Source organism: Chiloscyllium plagiosum, unplaced genomic scaffold (genome assembly GCF_037043375.1).
Source record: "Chiloscyllium plagiosum isolate Xiang-an unplaced genomic scaffold, Cpla_swu_hap1 HiC_scaffold_23, whole genome shotgun sequence".
Classification (NCBI taxonomy): domain Eukaryota; kingdom Metazoa; phylum Chordata; class Chondrichthyes; order Orectolobiformes; family Hemiscylliidae; genus Chiloscyllium; species Chiloscyllium plagiosum.
Genome location: NW_028270161.1, coordinates 22,839,660 through 22,859,417, shown reverse-complemented (window position 1 = coordinate 22,859,417; position 19,758 = coordinate 22,839,660). Strand labels below are relative to the sequence as shown.

The 19,758-nt window shown below is 45.6% G+C and overlaps 1 protein-coding gene across 1 annotated transcript in view; it reads left to right on the top strand.

Annotated features, from left to right (window-relative positions):
- Positions 1-19,758, top strand: part of hcls1 (hematopoietic cell-specific Lyn substrate 1) — a 116,769-nt gene that overhangs the window by 90,624 nt on the left and 6,387 nt on the right. The window contains exons 12-15 of the mRNA XM_043713927.2: positions 1,099-1,247; positions 11,362-11,592; positions 14,657-14,780; positions 15,067-15,135. Coding sequence (XP_043569862.2) covers positions 1,099-1,247; positions 11,362-11,592; positions 14,657-14,780; positions 15,067-15,135 — 573 coding nt within the window. The remainder of the gene's footprint in view (positions 1-1,098; positions 1,248-11,361; positions 11,593-14,656; positions 14,781-15,066; positions 15,136-19,758) is intronic.

Below are 19,758 nucleotides of genomic sequence, written 5' to 3'. Positions count from 1 at the left end.
CTTTTATTCCTGAGCTACTTCATCTCTTCTGTCACGGCTTAGCCCAGAGGTACTGAGGCCAACTCCAGTGCTGCCAGTCTGGAATAAGTTTGGCCAGTGCTGACTGGTAATTGGACTGATGCATTCCTGTTCTCTGTAATGATGAGTGGTCTGATAGCCACAGCAGATCACATTCTCCATATACCCTATTACATACATACAATGTTTCATTTTCAATACATAAGGAAGATAGGAGTTCCAGTTTGACAATGTTCCCACACAGGAGAAAGTGAGGACTGCAGATGCTGGAGATCCCGAGCTGAAAATGTGTTGCTGGAAAAGCGCAGCAGGTCAGGCAGCATCCAAGGAACAGGAGAATCGACGTTTCGGGCAGGCTTATGCCCGAAACGTCGATTCTCCTGTTCCTTGGATGCTGCCTGACCTGCTGCGCTTTTCCAGCAACACATTTTCAGCAATGTTCCCACACACTAATATAGTGTTCTGTGTGTCAGTATTTCCACCTTCTTTCTGTGCTCCCTGTGTCAGTGTTTTGTCACCCTGTTCCATTATACTCACATGTACATATTATGTCATGAAGCGATTTTAATAACCGAGGCATCCTCTGTTACTCTCTCTGTATTACACTTTTTAACTTGCACATTTTCCACCACTTGACGTCCTCCCTCCATCATTCTTTTCACATCTGAGAACCAAACCTATATCCAATTAAGAACACAAATTGCTGGAAACACTCAGCACATCCGGCAGCATCTGTGAAGAGAAATCAGTGTTAATGTTTTGGGTCAGGTGACTTTTCCTCAGAACAAACCTATATCTATCTCTCTTATTTCTGATTCTCACCTTCCTTGCCTGCCTTTTAATCCTATTCCTCCCTTAGTCTCCCTTCTCCCAGAATCTCCTGTCTCAACTCAAATGAATTTGTCATCCATTTTCTCTTATTTTCCTTTCTTCCCCCCTCCATTTTCTCCTTTCCTCTATTCCCAAGCTCTCTTCCTCCCTTTTTGTTCTCTTTTCTCCCTCTCCTCCTTTTATCTCTGTGTCTATCTGCTCCCCCTACCCCATTTTTCTCACAGACCATCTCCGGCTTTGTATCTGCAGCCAACAGTGGCGCAAGTAGCCTGAAGGCCAGGTTCGAGAACTTGGCTAAAGCCAGTGAAGAAGAGAACAAAAAGAGAGCGGAGGAGGAGAGGGCTCGGAGACAAGCCCGAGAGAAACAGGAGCGAGAGCAGGCACAAAGGAAGCAGCAGGTAAGCAAGTGACAGACCTGGGGGGAATTCTGAGGGACAGGATTTACATACATTTGGACAGGCAAGGACTGATTAGGGATAGTCAACATGGCTTTGTGTGTGGGAAATCATGTCTCACAAGCTTGATTGAGTTTTTTGAAGAAGTAACAAAGAGGATTGATGGGGGCAGAGTGATAGACGTGATCTATATGGACTTCAGTAAAGCGTTTGACAAGGTAGACTGATTAACAAGGTTCAACCACATGGAGTACAGGGACAACTAGCCACTTGGATACAGAACTGGTTCAAAGATAGAAGAAGAAGTGGTGGGGGTGGGTTACTTTTCAAATTGGAGGCCTGTGACCAGCGGTGTGTCAAAAGGGTTGTTGCTGGATCGATGGCTTTTTATGCTTTATAAAATGATTTGGATTTGAACATAGGAGGTGTGGTTAGTAAGTTTACAGATGACACCAAAATTGGAGGTGTAGTGGACAGCAAAGAAGGTTACCTCAAAGTACAATGGGATCTTGATCAGATAGGCCAATGGGCCAAGGAGTTGCAGATGGAGTTTAATTTTGATAAATATGACATGCTGCATTTTTGAAAGGCACATCAAAGCAGGACTTATACACTTAATGGTAAGGCCTTGGGGAATGTTGCTGAACAAAGAGACCTTGGAATGCAAGTTCAAAGTTCCTTGATAGTGGAATGACAGGTAAATAGGATAAGACCATAAGACATAGGACCAGCCCATTGAGTCTGCCCGCCAATCAGTCATAGCTGATAAATTTCTCACCTGCTTTCTCCCCATAACCCTTGATCCCCTGATACTCAAGAACATATTTATCTTAGTCTTACATATATGCAATGACCGGGCCTTCACAGCCTTCTGAGGCAATGAATTCCATAGATTCACCACTCTCTGGCTGAAGAGGTTTCTCCTTATCTCCATTCTAAAAGGTCTTTCCTTTTGCCTAAGGCTGTGCCCTCTGGTCCTAGTCTCTCCTATCAATGGAAACAGCTTCCCAACATCTACTCTGTCCAGGCAATCCAGCATTCTGTATGTTTCAATTAGATTCCCTGTCATCTTTCTAAACTTCATTGAGTATAGACCTGGCATCCTCAAATCTTCCTCATATGTTAAGCTTTTCATTCCTGGGACCATTCTCACGAACCTCCTCTGAACCTGCTCCAGGGCCAGTACAGCCTTCCTGAGATATGGGGCCCAAAACTCCCCACAATACTCCAAATGTGGTCTGACCATGGTCTTATAAAGCCTCATAAGTACATCCCTGTTTTTATATTCAAGTCCTCTCAAAATAAATGCCCTCATTGCATTTGCCTTTCTAACCACTGACTCAACCTGCAAGTTTACCTTGAGAGAATCCTTGCTAGAACTCCTAAGTCTCTTTGCACTTCCAACTTCTGAATTTTCTCCCCATTTAGAAAATAATCCATTCCTCTTTGCTTCCTACCAAAGTGCATGAATTTACATTTTCCAATGTTGTACTCCATCTGACACTTCTTTGCCCACTCTACAAACCTGTCAAATCCTTCTGCAGCCTCCTCACCTCCTCAATGCTACCTGTCCCTCTATCTATTTTTGTATCAGCTGCAAATTTAGCTAGAATGCCCTCAGTTCCTTCATCTAGATCATTAATATATAAAGTGAAAAGCTGTGGTCCCAACACTGAGCTTTGCGGAACACCACTTGTCACTGGCTGCCATCCTGACCCTTTTATCCCCACTCTCTGCCTGACAGCCAAGCTCTATCCATGCTAGCATCTTGCCTCTAACACCATGGGCCCTTATCTTACTCAGTAGCCTCATGTACGGCACCTTGTCAAAGGCCTTCTTGAAGACTAGGTGGATAACATCCATTGGCTCTCCTTGGTCTAATCTGCTTGTTACTTCCTCAAAGAATTCTAGCAGATTTGTTAGACATGACCTCACCTTGATGAAACCGTGCTGACTTTGCCCTATTTTACCATATACTTCCAAGTATTCAGCAATCTCATCTTTCACAATGGATTCCAAGACCTTAATGAATGTGGTGTTTGGTATCCTTGCCTTTTTAGGTCAGTGCATTGAGTATAGGAGTTGGGAGGTCATGTTGCACCTATACAGAACATTGGCTCAGCCACCTTTGAATTCTGATCTCTCTGTTATAGAAAGGATGGTGTGAAACTTGAAAGAGTTCAGAAAAGATTTACAAGGATGTTGTCAGAGCTGGAGGGTTTGTGCTGTAGAAGGAGGCTGAATAGGTTGGAACTATTTTCCCTGGAGTATCAGAGGCTGAAGGGTGACCTTATAGAGGTTTATAAAATCATGAGGGGCATGGGCAGGGTGAATAGTTAAGATCTTTTCCCAGGGTGGGAAGTCCAAAACTAGAGGGCATAGGTTTAAGATGAGAAGAGAAAGTTTGAAAAGGGACCTAAGCGAAATGGGTCTGGGTGGGTTACTCTTCGGAGGGTCGGTGTGGACTTGTTGGGCTGAAGGGCCTGTTTCCACACTGTAGAGAATCTAATCTAATCAAAAAGGGGAAACTTTTTCACGCAGAGGATGGTGCACGTAAGGAACGAGCTGCCAGAATAAGTGGTGGAGGCTGGTACAATAACAATACTTAAAAGGCATCTGGATGGGTATATGAATAAGAAGGGTTTAGAGGGATATGGGCCAAATGCAGGCAAATGGGACGAGATTAATTTAGGATATCTGGTCAGCATGGACGAATTGGATGGAAGGATCTGTTTCTGTGCTGTACTTCTCTATGCCTCTAAATGAGTGACAGCCAGTTGGTATCTCACTGGAAGTGAGCTTTGAGCTATGTGCAATTACCTACTCTGTCCTAACACTTTGGCCAGCTGCGTGATAAGTTTATTGCCTCCATCCTATTTTATGAGGAAGGAGTGCACTTGTTTGACCTTTTACTGTAGAGAGATCTTTCTCTGTAATGGTGACTGCTGTTAGAAACAGGTTTCGAGTTTTTTTTGTGTCAGGAATGAGATTTCTGACACAAGTGTCTTGTTTGTAAAATTATCCCAGGAAATTATACCCATCGGAAACACGTGAGCAATACCCCTGAAGATGGCAGCAGCTTTGATGTTGTACCTGAAAGGCAGCTGGTCAATAGTGCAGTACTGGTTCACCAACAATGCAGCATTCTATCAACACTGCCTCACCAGAGTGTAGCACTCCGTCAATTCTGAACCCTGAGAGTGTGGCACGCCCTCAGTGCTGCCCTCTGAGAGTGTGGCACTCCCTCAGTGCTGCCCCTCTGAAAGTGTGGCACTCCCTCAGTGCTTCCCTCCGAGAGTGCAACACTTCCTCAGTGCTGCCCTCTGAGAGTGTGGCACTCCCTCAGTGCTGCCCTCTGAAAGTGTGGCACTCCCTTCGTGCTGCCATCTGAAAGTGTGGCACTCTCTCAGTGCTTCCCTCCGAGAGTGCAACACTTCCTCAGTGCTGCCCTCTGAAAGTGTGGCACTCCCTTCGTGCTGCCATCTGAGAGTGCGGCACTCCCTCAGTGCTGCCCCTCTGAGAGTGTGGCACTCCCTCAGTACTGCCGTCTGAGAGTGCGGCACTCCCTGAGTACTGCCCCTCTGAGAGTGTGGCACTCCCTCAGTGCTGCCCTCTGAGAGTGTGGCACTCCCTCAGTACTGCCCCTCTGAGAGTGTGGCACTCCCTTAGTGCTGCCCTCTGAGAGTGTGGCACTCCCTCAGTGCTGCCCCTCTGAAAGTGTGGCACTCCCTCAGTACTTCCCTCCAAGAGTGCAACACTTCCTCAGTGCTGCCCTCTGAGAGTGTGACACTCCCTCAATGCTGCCCCTCTGAGAGTGTGGCACTCCCTCAGTACTGCCCCTCTGAAAGTGTGGCACTCCCTCAGTGCTGCCCTCTGAGAGTGTGGCACTCCCTGAGTACTGCCCCTCTGAGAGTGTGGCACTCCCTTAGTGCTGCCCTCTGAGAGTGTGGCACTCCCTCAGTGCTGCCCCTCTGAAAGTGTGGCACTCCCTCAGTACTTCCCTCCAAGAGTGCAACACTTCCTCAGTGCTGCCCTCTGAGAGTGTGGCACTCCCTCAGTACTGCCCCTCTGAAAGTGTGTCACTCCCTCAGTGCTGCCCCTCTGAGAGTGCAGCACTCCCTCAGTACTGCCCTCTGAGAGTGCGGCATTCCCTCAGTACTACCCCTCTGAGAGTGTGGCACGCCCTCAGTGCTGCCCCTCTGAGAGTGTGGCACTCCCTGAGTACTGCCCCTCTGAGAGTGTGGCACTCCCTCAATGCTGCCCCTCTGAGAGTGTGGCACTCCCTGAGTACTGCCCCTCTGAGAGTGTGGCACTCCCTTAGTGCTGCCCTCTGAGAGTGTGGCACTCCCTCAGTGCTGCCCCTCTGAAAGTGTGGCACTCCCTCAGTGCTGCCCTCTGAGAGTGTGGCACTCCCTGAGTACTGCCCCTCTGAGAGTGTGGCACGCCCTCAGTGCTGCCCCTCTGAGAGTGTGGCACTCCCTCAGTACTGCCCCTCTGAAAGTGTGGCACTCCCTCAGTACTGCCCCTCTGAAAGTGTGGCACTCCCTCAGTACTGCCCCTCTGAAAGTGTGGCACTCCCTCAGTGCTGCCCCTCTGAGAGAGCAGCACTCCCTCAGTGCTGCCCTCTGAGAGTGCGGCATTCCCTCAGTACTGCACCTCTGAGAATGCAGCACCCCCTCAACACTGCCCCTCTGAGAGTGTGGCATTCCCTTGGTACTGCCCTCTGAGAGTGCAGCACTCCCTCACTACTGCCCTCTATAGCGCAACACTCCTTCAGTGCTGCCCCTCTAGAGTGCAGCGCTCCCTCAGTACTGCCATCTGAGAGTGCAGCATTCCCTCACTGCTGCCCTCTCAAGTGCGGAACTCCCTCAGTATTGCCCCTCTGAGAGTGCAGCACACCCTCAGTACTGCCCCTCTGAGAATGTGGCACTCCCTGAGTACTGCCCCTCTGAGAGTGTGGCACTCCCTCAGTGCTGCCCCTCTGAGAGTGTGGCACTCCCTCAGTACTGCCCCTCTGAAAGTGTGGCACTCCCTCAGTGCTGCCCCTCTGACAGTGCAGCACTCCCTCAGTACTGCCCTCTGAGAGTGTGGCATTCCCTCAGTACTGCACCTCTGAGAATGCAGCAACCCCTCAGTACTGGCCCTCTGAGAGTGTGGCATTCCCTTGGTACTGCCCTCTGAGAGTGCAGCACTTCCTCACTACTGCCCTCTATAATGCAACACTCCCTCAGTGTTGCCCCTCTAGAGTGCCGCGCTCCCTCAGTACTGCCATCTGAGAGTGCAGCACTCCCTCACTGCTGCCCTCTCAAGTGCGGAACTCCCTCAGTATTGCCCCTCTGAGAGTGCAGCACACCCTCAGTGCTGCCCCTCTGAGAGTGATGCACACTCTCTGTACTGCCCTCTGAGAGTGTGGCACACCCTTAATACTGCCCTCTGAGGGTACAGCTCTCCCTGCCCCTTTGAAGTGAACATAGAACATAGAAGAATACAGCGCAGTACAGGCCCTTGGGCCCTCGATGTTGCGCCGATCCAAGCCCACCTAAACTACACTAACCCACTATCCTCCATATACCTATCCAATGCCCTCTTAAATGCCCATAAAGAGGGAGAGTCCACCACTGTTACTGGTAGGGCATTCCATGAACTAACGACTCGCTGAGTGAAGAACCTACCCCTAACATCAGTCCTATATCTACCCCCCCTTAATTTAAAGCTATGCCCTCTTGTAATACCCGACTCCATACGCGGGAAAAGGTTCATACTGTCTACCCTATCTAACCCCCTAATCATCTTGTACACCTCAATCAAGTCACCCCTAAACCTTCTTTTCTCTAGTGAAAACAGCTCCAAGTGCCTCAGTCTTTCCTCATACGATTTTCCTTCCATACCAGGCAACATCCTGGTAAACCTCCTCTGCACCCGTTCCAATGCCTCCACATCCTTCCTATAGTATGGCGACCAAAACTGCACACAATATTCCAGATGCGGCCGTACCAGAGTCTTATACAACTGCATCATGACCTCAGGACTCCGGAACTCAATTCCTCTACCAATAAAAGCCAGTACGCCATATGCCTTCCTCACCGCACTATTTACCTGGGTGGCAACTTTCAGAGATCTGTGTACATGGACACCAAGATCCCTCTGTTCATCCACACTACCAAGTATCCGACCATTAGCCCAGTACCCCATCTTTTTGTTATTCTTCCCAAAGTGAATCACCTCGCACTTAGCTACATTGAATTCCATCTGCCACCTTTCTGCCCAGCTCTGCAGCTTCTCTATATCCTGCTGTAACCTGCCACATGCTTCCTCACTGTCAACAACTCCTCCGACTTTCGTATCATCCGCAAACTTGCTCACCCAACCTTCTAACCCCTCTTCCAGGTCATTTATAAAAATGACAAACAGCAATGGTCCCAAAACAGATCCTTGCGGAACACCGCTAGTGACGGCACTCCATGAAGAAACTTTGCCATCAACTACTACCCTCTGTCTTCTTCCATCCAGCCAATTCCTAATCCAAACCTCCAATTCACCCTCAATGCCATATCTCCGTATTTTCTGCAGTAGCCTACCATGGGGAACCTTATCAAACGCCTTACTAAAATCCATATATACCACATCTACCGCTTTCCCCTCATCAACCTCCTTCGTCACCTTTTCAAAGAATTCAATAAGGTTTGTGAGGCACGACTTGCCCTTCACAAAACCATGCTGACTATCCTTGATCACATTATTCCTATCCAGATGTGCATAAATCCTATCCCTTACAATTCTCTCTAAGACTTTGCCCACAACAGAAGTGAGACTCACCGGCCTATAGTTACTAGGGCTATCCCTACTCCCCTTTTTGAACAAGGGAACCACATTTGCTATCCTCCAGTCTTCTGGGACTACTCCTGTAGACAAAGAGGACATAAAAATCAAGGCCAATGGCTCTGCAATCTCCTCCCTTGCTTCCCAGAGAATCCTAGGATAAATGCCATCAGGCCCAGGGGACTTATCAATTTTCACCTTTTCCAGGATTTCCAACACCTCTTCTCTACATACCTCAAAGCCATCCATTCTACTTATTTGTGACTCAGTATTCTCATCTACAACAATGCCCTGTTCCTGAGTAAATACTGAAGAAAAGTATTCATTCAGTGTCTCCCCAATCTCTTCCGCCTCCACACGCAACTTCCCACTACTATCCTTGACTGGACCTATTCCTACCCTAGTCATTCTTTTATTCCTAACATACCTATAGAAAGCCTTAGGGTTTTCCCTAATCCTATCGACTAAGGACCTTTCATGTCCCCTCCTTGCTGCTTTTAGCTCTCTCTTCAGGTCCTTCCTGGCTACCCTATAACTCTCAATCGCCCCAATTGAACCTTCACGTCTCATCTTGAGATAGGCCGCCCTCTTCCATTTAACAAGGGATTCCAATTCCTTATTAAACCACGGCTCCCTCGCACGACCCTTTCCTTCCTGCCTGACAGGTACATAATTATCAAGGACACTCAATAGTTGCCCCTTGAACAAGTTCCACATATCCTTTACACTCTTGCCTTGGAGTCTACTTTTCCAAGCCACACATCCTAAGTCATGCCTCACCGCATCATAATTTCCCTTACCCCAACTATAACTCTTGCCCTGTAGTACACACTTATCCCTCTCCATCACGAGTGTAAAAATCACCGAATTATGGTCACTATCCCCAAAGTGCTCACCTACCTTTAATTCTAATACCTGGCCTGGTTCGTTACCCAGAACCAAATCCAGTATGGCCTCACCTCTTGTTGGCCTGTCTACATATTGTGTCAGGAAACTCTCCTGCACACATTGAACAAACACTGACCCATCTAACGAACTTGAGCTATAGCTTTCCCAATCAATATCAGGAAAGTTAAAGTCCCCCATAACAACCACCCTATTACTGTCACTCATCTCCTGAATCACCTTCCCAATCCTTTCTTCAATGATTCTAGGACTATTAGGAGGCCTGTAAAAGACTCCTAACAGGGTGACCTCACCTTTCCTATTCCTAACCTCAGCCCAAACTACCTCAGATGGCAAGTCCTCATCCATCGTCCTTTCCACCGCTGTAATACTATCTTTGACAAGCAATGCCACACCTCCCCCTCTTTTACCCCCACCTCTGACCCTACTAAAACATTTAAATCCCGGAACCTGCAACAGCCAATCCTGTCCCTGTTCTAGCCATGTCTCCGTAATAGCCACAACATCGAAGTCCCAGGTACCAACCCACGCTGCAAGTTCACCTACCTTATTTCGTATACTTCTTGCATTGAAGTATACACACTTCAAGCCACTTCCCTGTTTACAGGCACCCTCCTTGGAAATTGATGCCATGTTCCTCACCTCCCTACACTCCAGGCCCTGCACCCTGAAGCTACAATCTGGGTTCCCATGCCCCTGCCGAGTTAGTTTAAACCCCCCCCAAGAGCACTAGCAAACCTCCCCCCAAGGATACTGGTTCCCCTCAGGTTCAGGTGTAGACCATCCTGTTTATAGAGGTCCCACCGTCCCCAGAAAGAACCCCAGTTATCCAAAAACTGGAACCCCTCCCTCCTGCACCATCCCTGAAGCCACGCATTTAAGTGTTCTCTCTCCCTATTCCTCGAATCTCTATCACGTGGCACGGGTAACAAACCAGAGACAACAACTCTGTTTGTTCTAACTCCGAGCTTCCAACCTAGCTCCCTGAAAGCCTGTCTAACATCCTCAGCACTCCTCCTACCTATGTCGTTGGTGCCAATGTGGACCACGACTTCGGGTTGCTCCCCCTCCCCCTCCAGGACCCGGAAAACACGATCAGAGACATCACGTACCCTTGCACCTGGGAGGCAACATACCAAACGTGAGTCTCTCTCGTTCCCACAAAACCGCCTATCTGTGCCCCTAACTATCGAGTCCCTAATTACTACTGCTCTGCTCTTCTTCACCCTTCCCTTCTGAGTAACGGGGACAGGCTCCGTGCCAGAGACCTGAGCCCCGTTACTTACCCCTGGTAAGTCATCCCCCCCACAAGTATCCAAAACGGTATACTTGTTCTTGAGGGGAATGGCCGCAGGAGGTCCTTCACGCTTTTAAAGGGTGAAAAAACCTACCCAGCTAAGTTTACACTAACTGCTTCCGGGTCTCAGCTGCCCCTCTGCTTGCCGTCACTTCCTCTGCTGCTCCCGCTCTTTCTGTGAAGGAGAGAGAAAACAAAACACCGCTGCCCGCTACAGGTAAGTAATTTTGAAAAAAACTCTTACCTTAGCTGTAGTCTCCCGGGTTCACCTCAACTCGGCCGCTGCTCCCACTCAAATGGGTTCCAATCTCTGGATTGAGACTATGAAGCTTTGACCTGCTGAGTGAGGAACAGACTGCTGTCACTGGGTCAAGGCAGACAATCCATGAACATAGTGTGGAGTGCAAAACGCTATTCATCAGCACATGGATTGGCAGCTCCTTCTCACCATTTACTCACAGAGTCATCCATATGTCTCTCTGACTGCACACATTATTGAAAGCCTGGGAGTGTGTCTTCACATAATGTGTCAGCAAGTTTGTTTGCTGTATGGCTGTGTGCCACTGATCTGAATCTTTTGTCTATGCCAGGCTGATGAAAGATTCAAACGTTGGTGATAGGAGGACCAGTCACTGAAGCCACTCCTGTTGAATGGGCAGTTGTGTGGGGTCTTCAGACAGGGAGGACCTCACACACACACCATCAGGATTAACATGTGAACAAACAGCTGGATTTGTGATGTCAGAATCTCAGGCATCTGAGAAAATGTCTGAAAAGAGCTTGAGGCCTTGGTGCGGGGTTAGAACAGGAAATAAAATGAGTTGGTTTAAAAAAAATGAAAATCCGGGAGGGAAAGTGAAAGGAAGCACTGATTGGGTTGGGTAGGGGGGATGGTGATGTTCCTTGGGAAGACACGAGAGAGAGAATTGAGCCAAGTGGGATGGATTAAACAGAGAGTTAAAAAAATTACTGAATGACAGAAGGTCTTGAGTTGAGAGGTCATCAGCCAGATGTGTTGGGAACTGACCACTTATACAATGCACTCGGGTTCAAACGATTCCTCCCACATTAACCTTTAACCCTCTTCATTCACAGGAGGAAGTGTGCCAGGAGGAAGAGGCAGAAATACAAGAACCTGAGAGAACAAAACGGCTTCCACCTGTTCCTCGAACCCGGGGTCAAAAAGCAATGAATGAGCCAGAGCCAGAGCCAGAGCCAGAGCCACAACCAGAACAAGAGCCAGAGCCAGAGCCAAATCCAAAGCCAGAGCCAGAGCCAGAGCCAGATGAAGCCTCTGTCTATGACAATCCTGAGTCTTACCAGGAGGTAATGGATATCTGATCATTAACCACCAAAGGACAAGGCAGAACATTAAAGTTTCTACAGCATTCCGTGTACTTTCTCAAGCATTTTCTACCCAAAGTAATGTTTCTACATGGAATAGTTTTGGGCAATCACAGAGTCACCATGAGACCTAAGCACCACAGCCAATGTTTCAGCCAGGGTTGGCATTAGAAGACCAGATGGTGGCCACTTTGGGAAATGGGAAAACACATAAAACCATAAAATAGAGCAGCAGAATTAGGCCATTCAGCTGATATGTTTCTCAATCCCATCTCCCTACAACCTTTGATCTCCTTACTAATCAAGGAACTATCTAAGTATGTCTTCAATACATTCAATAACTTGGCTTCCACAGCCCACTGCAGCAATACATTCCATAGATTCTCCATCCTCTGGCTGAAGAAATTTCTCCTCATCTTATTTTTAAAAGATCGTCCCTTCACTCTGAGGCTGTGCCCTCAGGTCCTAATCTCTCGTACCAGGGGAAACATTTTCACATCCACTCCATCCAGGTCTCTCTGTATTCTGTAAGTTTCAATGAAATCCGCCTCATTATTCTAAACTCCATACAAACTCAAGGTCCTCAACTGCTCCTTATATGACGAGCCCTTCATCCCCAGGGTCATTGTTGTAAACTGCCTGTGGATCCCTTCCAAGGGCAGCACAACCTTCCTGAGATACGGGGTCCAAAATTGCTCACAATATTCTAAATGCGATCCGACCAGAGCCTTATAAGCCATAGCAGTACATCCTTGTTCCTGTATTCTAACTGATCTGATAATAAGTGCCATTCTAATAAAAAGTCACCCAGTGTAATAGTTGGCAGAGGGAACATTATGCTTTGCCTGCCCTTTAGATTAGAGAGCTTTACTGTGTATGTAACTGCATACTCTACCCATCTTGGGTATAGATAATGGAATTACATAAAGGGAGAGTTACTAGGTATATACTGTATCTATCCCACAAGTGCTTGGGGAAAGTGTAGAGGGAGCTTCATTTTAAATGTAACTATGCTGTATGTGACTGGAAGTGGTTGATGAAACAGTACAGAGGGAGTTACTGCAATTGCAACAACTTGCACTTTAAACCCAATAAAACGTATTAAGTCACTTCACATGGGCATCATAAAGCAATGTATAGCACGGAGCTACATGAGGAAATAATAGGGCAGCTGAGTAAATGCTTGGTCAAAGTAGTAGGTTCTGAGGGATGTCTTAAAGGAAGAGAGGCAGAGACGTTTAGGGAGGGGTTTCCAGAGCTTAGTGTTCTTGAAGCTCAAAACATGGCTATCAGTGGTGGAGTGACTCAAATTGCAGAATTCAGATAGAGTTAATAAATTTGCGGATGACGCTAAGGTCGGTGGAGTTGTGAGTAATGCCAAAGGATGTTGCAGGTTACAAGTGGATATAGATAAGCTGCAGAGCTGGGCTGAGAGGTGGCAAATGGAGTTTAATGCGGAAAAGTGTGAGGTGATACACTTTAGACGGAGTAACTGGAATACAAAGTACTGGGCTAATGGTAAGATTCTTGGTAGTGTAGATGAGCAGAGAGATCTCAGTGTCCATGTACATAGATCCTTGAAAGTTGCCACCCAGGTTGTAGGATTGTTCAGAAGGCATATAGTATGTTAGCTTTTATTGATAGAGGGATTGAGTTTCAGAGGCACAAGGTCATGCTGCAGCTGTACAAAACTCTGGTGTGGCCACACTTGGAGTATTGTGTACAGTTTTGGTCACCACATTATAGGAAGGATGTGTAGGTTTTGGAAGGGGTTCAGAGGAGATTTACTAGGATGTTGCCTGGTATGGAGGGAATGTCTTATGAGGAAAGGCTGAGGGACTTGAGGGTGTTTTCATTAGAGAGAAGCTTGAGCGGTGACTTAATTGAGACATATAAAATAATCAGTGGGTTAGATCGGGTGGATAGGGAGAGCCTTTTTCCTCAGATGGTGATGGCAAACAGGAGGGGACATAGCTTTAATTTGAGGGATGATAGATATGGGATAGATATCAGAGGTAGTGTCTTTACTCAGAGAGTAGTCGGGGCGTGGAATGCACTGCCTGCAACAGGAGTGGACTCCCCAACTTTAAGGGCATTTAGAGTCAATGGATAAACATATAGATGAAAATGGAATAATGTAGGATATATGGGCTTCAGATTGGTTCCACAGGTCAGTGCAACATCGAGGGCCAAAGCTAACATACTGTATGCCTTCTTAACAATCCTACAACCTGGGTGGCAACTTTCAAGGATCTATGTACATGGACACCGAGATCTCTCTGCTCATCTACACTCCCAAGAATCTTACCATTAGCCCAGTACTTTGCATTCCAGTTACTCTGTCTAAAGTGAATCACCTCACACTTTCCCACATTAAACTCCATTTGCCACCTCTCAGCCTGGCTCTGCAGCTTATCTATATCCACTTGTAACCTGCAACATCCTTTGGCATTACTCACAACTCCTCCGACCTTAGCGTCATCCGCAAATTTATTAACTCTATCTGAATTCTGCAATTTGAGTCACTCCACCACTGATATCCTATGTTCTATGGGGGAAGGGTTTCCCAAGGACTTTACTGTACAGACAGATATGGTAATGGAGTTGAGGATGGGAGGGTTCACTGTATTGCCCATTCCAAGTAGGGGGATGCCTAAACTTTATTTTTTGAGGCTCATTAGCACGTTCCTACTTGTTGGTTTTAACTTATTGTTATCTCGGTGGAAAATAATTCATTGGGCCAGAGTAAGAATGACAGTCAAGGTCTGATTAAACATACAGATTGCAATCTGATGATGTAAAGAAGGATTTCGGTGGATTTTGGTGATCAGCTTAGACCTCATAGCAAAGCTATTTCATTATGTCAGGCACGGGCATGTTACAGGCAAGGCTGACCCTATCCTCTTGGGAATTCCATGTCTGTATTTATCAGCAAAGGCCATAGGTCATCTCTCATTGTAGAGCCTGTTGTAGCAATGCCTATTGCCCATCTTGCTGAGTGTGACATTTAGTTACAAATTGCTTGCCTATCTGTTATGCTTTACAGCAAGTGACTGATGAAGACTATGAAAACATTATGGACTATTCTCAGCAAACAGTGCCCAAGGAAGATGTGGATGATCAGGGAGACTATGAGGAGTTGGCACCAGTGAACACAGAGGCCAAAGCTGGTGAGATACCGTCTCTAGATCATCTGGATGCATGTGAAGGATAATATACTCTGGATTGTGCTGTGGGGAAAAATGGTTTTGAGGGTATGGGGAGGAGCGTGAGTTGGTATAAATGAGGGCATTGGTGTGTTTGGGAACTTTAACAATAATCACATTTAAGGGATATGGAAGAACAGTGGACAGATGGGTTTAAAAATACGGTCAGGTAATGGCTAAAATCATCAAAATTACAGGACCGGTATCATTTCCTGTTGCTTAAAATCTTGTTGTTATAATTTATTTATAGATGCAGAGAGTATTTATGACATTGCCAATGCTGGTGTGACTGCAGTAGCTTTGTATGATTACCAAGGAGGTAAGTCATTGATATAATAAATAAATAAAGTAATTCATTGCAAAGTGTTTCACACAAACCTCACTATTTAGCTTGCTTAGTCCAGTTCCCGGTGGAGTGTGGGCAGTAAACCTTTCCTTGGAGTTTGTCAGTTCTACTTCATGTCATCTGTCAGTTGACTTCCTGTCGGGGAGCAGGAGGGGTCCAGTTATTCTGCCATTTTATTAGAACACAGCTAACCTGTACTTCAACTCCATTGACTCACTTTTACTAAAAAAAAAGGTTTTGTGTGATGCCCTTGCCTCCCAAAAATCTGGAAACATCAGTCCTGCATTGCTTGATTGAAAGACATCCTGGGAGAAAATTCCAGAATTTCTATCGGAGAAGGGTTTCCTGATGTTGCTCAGTCTAATTCCAAGGTTGTTTCCAGATGTTCTGAACACAAATCATTTCACCAAAATGAGCTTTGCAAGTTAAATTATGATGGCAGGCTGTGTTAATTATTTGTGTTATCCCTTCATATAGAAAATTAAGGGGTGATTGAGGTGTATAAGGTCATTAAAGGAGTTAATAAGATCAAAAAAAGTAAATCATTTACTCTGGGAATTTCATAACAATGAGCCGTAATCTTAAAATGAGAGATAGATCAGTCTGTTGAGACATGAAACAAAACAAATAGGACAGGAATTGGCCATTTGACCCCTCAGGCCTGCCTTGCCATTCAATAGAATCATGGCTGGTCTGCCTCAGTCCTTTACTCTTCCATACCCTCAACTCCCTGGTATTTCAAACAACTACCCCCTCCTTAAATATTTTTAGTGATCTAGCTTTCATAATTCTCTGGGTTAGATTATTTCAGATATTCACTATCTTCAAAGAAAAAAAATCCTGCGCCTCTCTGTTTTAAGTGAGTGTCCTCTTATTTTGTAAATGGAGGAAGACGGGGAGTAGGCAATCCTGCCTATCAAGTCTGCCCCGCCATTTAATCTGATCATGGTTGACTGCCTTGTACTCATACTATTCCCATAACTCTTTTCAGTATCAATAACCAAAGACTTATCAACCTCAATTTAAAATATACTCAACAACTGTGCTTCCATAGCCAGAATTCCAAATGTGAGGTATTGTATTTTGGTAAAAACTTGGCTGGTATGATTAGGGAACAATGAATGAATAATAATATTGAGATTCTAGTCAAAAATAAAAAGAATCATATATTAGATATAGACAACTTGCATCAAATGAATCTCTTGAAGAATATAAAGAATGTAGAGGCATTCTTAAGAGGCATATCAGGAAGAAAAAGAGGGGATATTGAGATAGCCTTGACAGATAAGGTTAAGGATAACACAAAGAGATTCTACAAGTACATTAAGAGGAAAAGAGAGAGTAGGGCCCCTTAAAGACCAACAAGGTCATCTTGGTATTGAACCTTGGGAGACAGGAGAGATTTTAAATGAGTATTTTGTATCAATTTTTACTGTCAAGTAAAAAATGGAGGTTAGAGAGCTCAGTGAAAGAAATATTGATGTATTGAAAACAGCTCACATTACTGAAGAGGAATCTAACAAAACGTTAGATAAATCTCTAGAGTATAGGAGTTGGGATGTCATGTTGAGATAGCATAGGACATTGGTGAGGCCTCTTCTAGAGTACTGTGTGCAGTTCTGGTCACCTTGTTATAGCAAAGATGTCATTAAACTGGAGAGGGTTCAGAAAAGATTTACCAGGATGTTGCCAGGAATGAAGGTTTTGAGTTAGAAGGAGAGGGATAAGCTGGAACTTTTTTCACTAGAGTGCATGAGGTAGAGGGTAACCTTATACACATTTATGAAACATCTTGAGGGGCATTGATAAGATGAATAGCAAAGGTCTTTTCCATAAGGTGACGGAGTTCAAAACAAAGTGGTGTATTTTTAAGGTGAGAGGAGAAAGTTTTAAAAAGGCAATGAGGGGCAACTGTTTTAGTGGTTAGTGTATAGAATGAACTACCAGAGGATGTGGTGGATGCGAGTATAGTTACAACACTTAAAAGACATCTGGATAAGTACATGATTAGGAAAGGTTTGGAGGGATATGGGCCAAATGCAAGCAGGTGGAACTAGTTTGTTTTGGGAACATGGTTGGCGTGGAATGGTTTCACCAAAGGACCTTTTTGCAAACTGAATGACTCTATGATTCTATGAGTTGGACCGAAGGCTCTGTTGCTGTGCTGTATGATTCTATGGTCCTATGAGTTGGACCAAAGGCTCTGTTGCTGTGCTGTATGACTCTATGATTCTATGAATCTAGTTTAGAGTGGTGCTGGAAAAGCACAGTAGGTCAGGCAGCATCCGAGGAGCAGGAAAATCGATGTTTCGGGCAAAAGCCTTTCATCAGGAATAGGGCTATGATTCTATGAGTTGGACTGAAGGCTCTGTTGCTATATTGTATGACTTTATGACTGCATGACTCTATTTACCAGATTCTGAGTAAAAATATGTCTCCTCATTTCAGTCCTAGGTGGCTCTCCATGTATTTTTAAATTAAACCACCTGGTTCTAGATTTTCCAACCAGGGCATTTATCACCATCTCTTTAAGTATTCTGAAGATTCAATGAGATCATCCCTCATTCATTGAAATTCTAGAGAATGCAAGCCCATTTGCACAATCTGTCTTCATAGGACAGTCCTGCCACCCGAGAAACAAGTCTGATGAACTTTTGTTGTACTTCCTCTGTGGTAATAATATCTTACCTGAGAGAAGGAGATCCAAACTACACCCAGTGTTACAGTGTGTTCTAACCAAGCTCCAACACAACTGATGCAAGGCTTCACTACTCCTGTACTCAAATCCTCTTGCAATAAAAGTTAATGTTCCATTAGCCTGCCTAACAGCTTATTGCATTTGCATGTTGGCCTTCAGTGACTGATTGACTAGGATACCCAAGTCCCTTTATACATCTACATTGTGCCTCCAATTTTGAGATTCTCCTCCCAGTTGAAGCATCCTTTTAACATCTACAATGTCAAGTGCCCTCAGAATCTCGCATGTTTCAATATAACACTTTTCATTTTTTAAAATTCTAATAAATAAAGGCCTCACCTGTTTCACCCTTCTTGATAAGTCAACTCCTTCATCCCGAGGATCAGCCTAATGAACCATTTTGAACTTCCCTCAGTGCTAGTATATCCTTTCTTAAATACACGGACCAAAACAGTACATACTGTTCCAAGTATGGTATCACCAACTCCCAGTACAGTTGCAACAACACTTCCATACATTTATATTCCAACCCCAGTAGCAGTAAAGGTCAAAATTCCATTTGCCTACTTAATTACTTGCTGCATCTGCAGAACACCAGATAGCTCTTTGCTGCACTGTTGTTGAATCTTTATTTATTTAAATAATAGTCTGCCTTTTGATTCCTCTCATCACAGTGCATGAACTCACATTTGCTTACATTATACTCCATCTGACTTCAGCCAATTAAACCCACTCCACATAGCGTAAAGCTATGGCAGACCATACTGAACACTGAAGAATCTTTGAGTAACAACATCCCCAGTTGGAGTACTGAAGACATGCTCCAGAACTAGCAACACTTCAAGTTAGATTATTCCAATACAGAGTTGAGAGTGTAGTGTTGGAAAAGCACAGCAGGTCAGGCAGCATCCGAGGAGCAGGAGAATCGACGTTTCGGGCATTAGCCCTTCATCAGGAATGAGGCATGTGGGTCAGGACTGAGAGATAAATAGGAGGGGGTGGGGTTTTGGGAAAGGTAGCTGAGAAAGCGATAGGTGGATGAAGGTGAGGAAGAAGGTGATAGGTTGGGGGGGAGTGATGGAACAGGTCCGGAGGGTTGTGCTGAGGCTTGGGGTTGGAGTAATGTGGGGGGGAGGGGAAATGAGGAAGCTGTTGAAATCCACATTGATCCCGTGTGGTTGCAAGATCCCAAGGCGGAATATGAGGCGTTCCTCCTCCAGGCGTCAGGTGGTAACGGTTTGGTGGTGGAGGTGGCCCAGGATCTGCATGTCCTTGATGGGGTGGGAGGGGAGGTTGAAGTTTTCAGCCACGGGGTGGTGGGGTTGGTGGGTGCAGGTGGCCCAGAGATGTTCTCTGAAATGATCCACAAGAAGGCATCCTGTCTCCCCGATGTAGAGGAGACCACAAACTGGCATCCAGCCATCAATGTGGAAAATTGTCCCTTCCACAAAAATCAGGACAGTTCCAACCCAACCAGTTTTTGTCCAGTTTACCTTTGATCATTAGCAAAGTGGTGGAAGATGCCTTTGTCAGTGTTATCAAGTGGCACTTTACTCATCGATGACTTGCTCATCTACACTCAGTTGGGATCCTGACAGGATCAGTCAGCTCCAGACTCCAATACTGCTTTTGTCCAAATGTGGTCAAATCTGCAGAATTAAAAAGATCCAGAGTTTAAACCAGAGTGGCATCAAGGAGCCAAGGAAAATTTGAGTCAATGGAAATAGAGGGAACCTATCCATTTTGTATGGGTGGAGATAGGGGAAGTGAGAGGGGAGTCTGGAGTTAAGGGTTGGAATCTCATGTGGTGCGAATGTCATGTAAGTACTAGATAATAATTATCTCTGACCACCTCCTATTGACTTTCAATGAGATTACTATCAGCAGTGATTACTTAT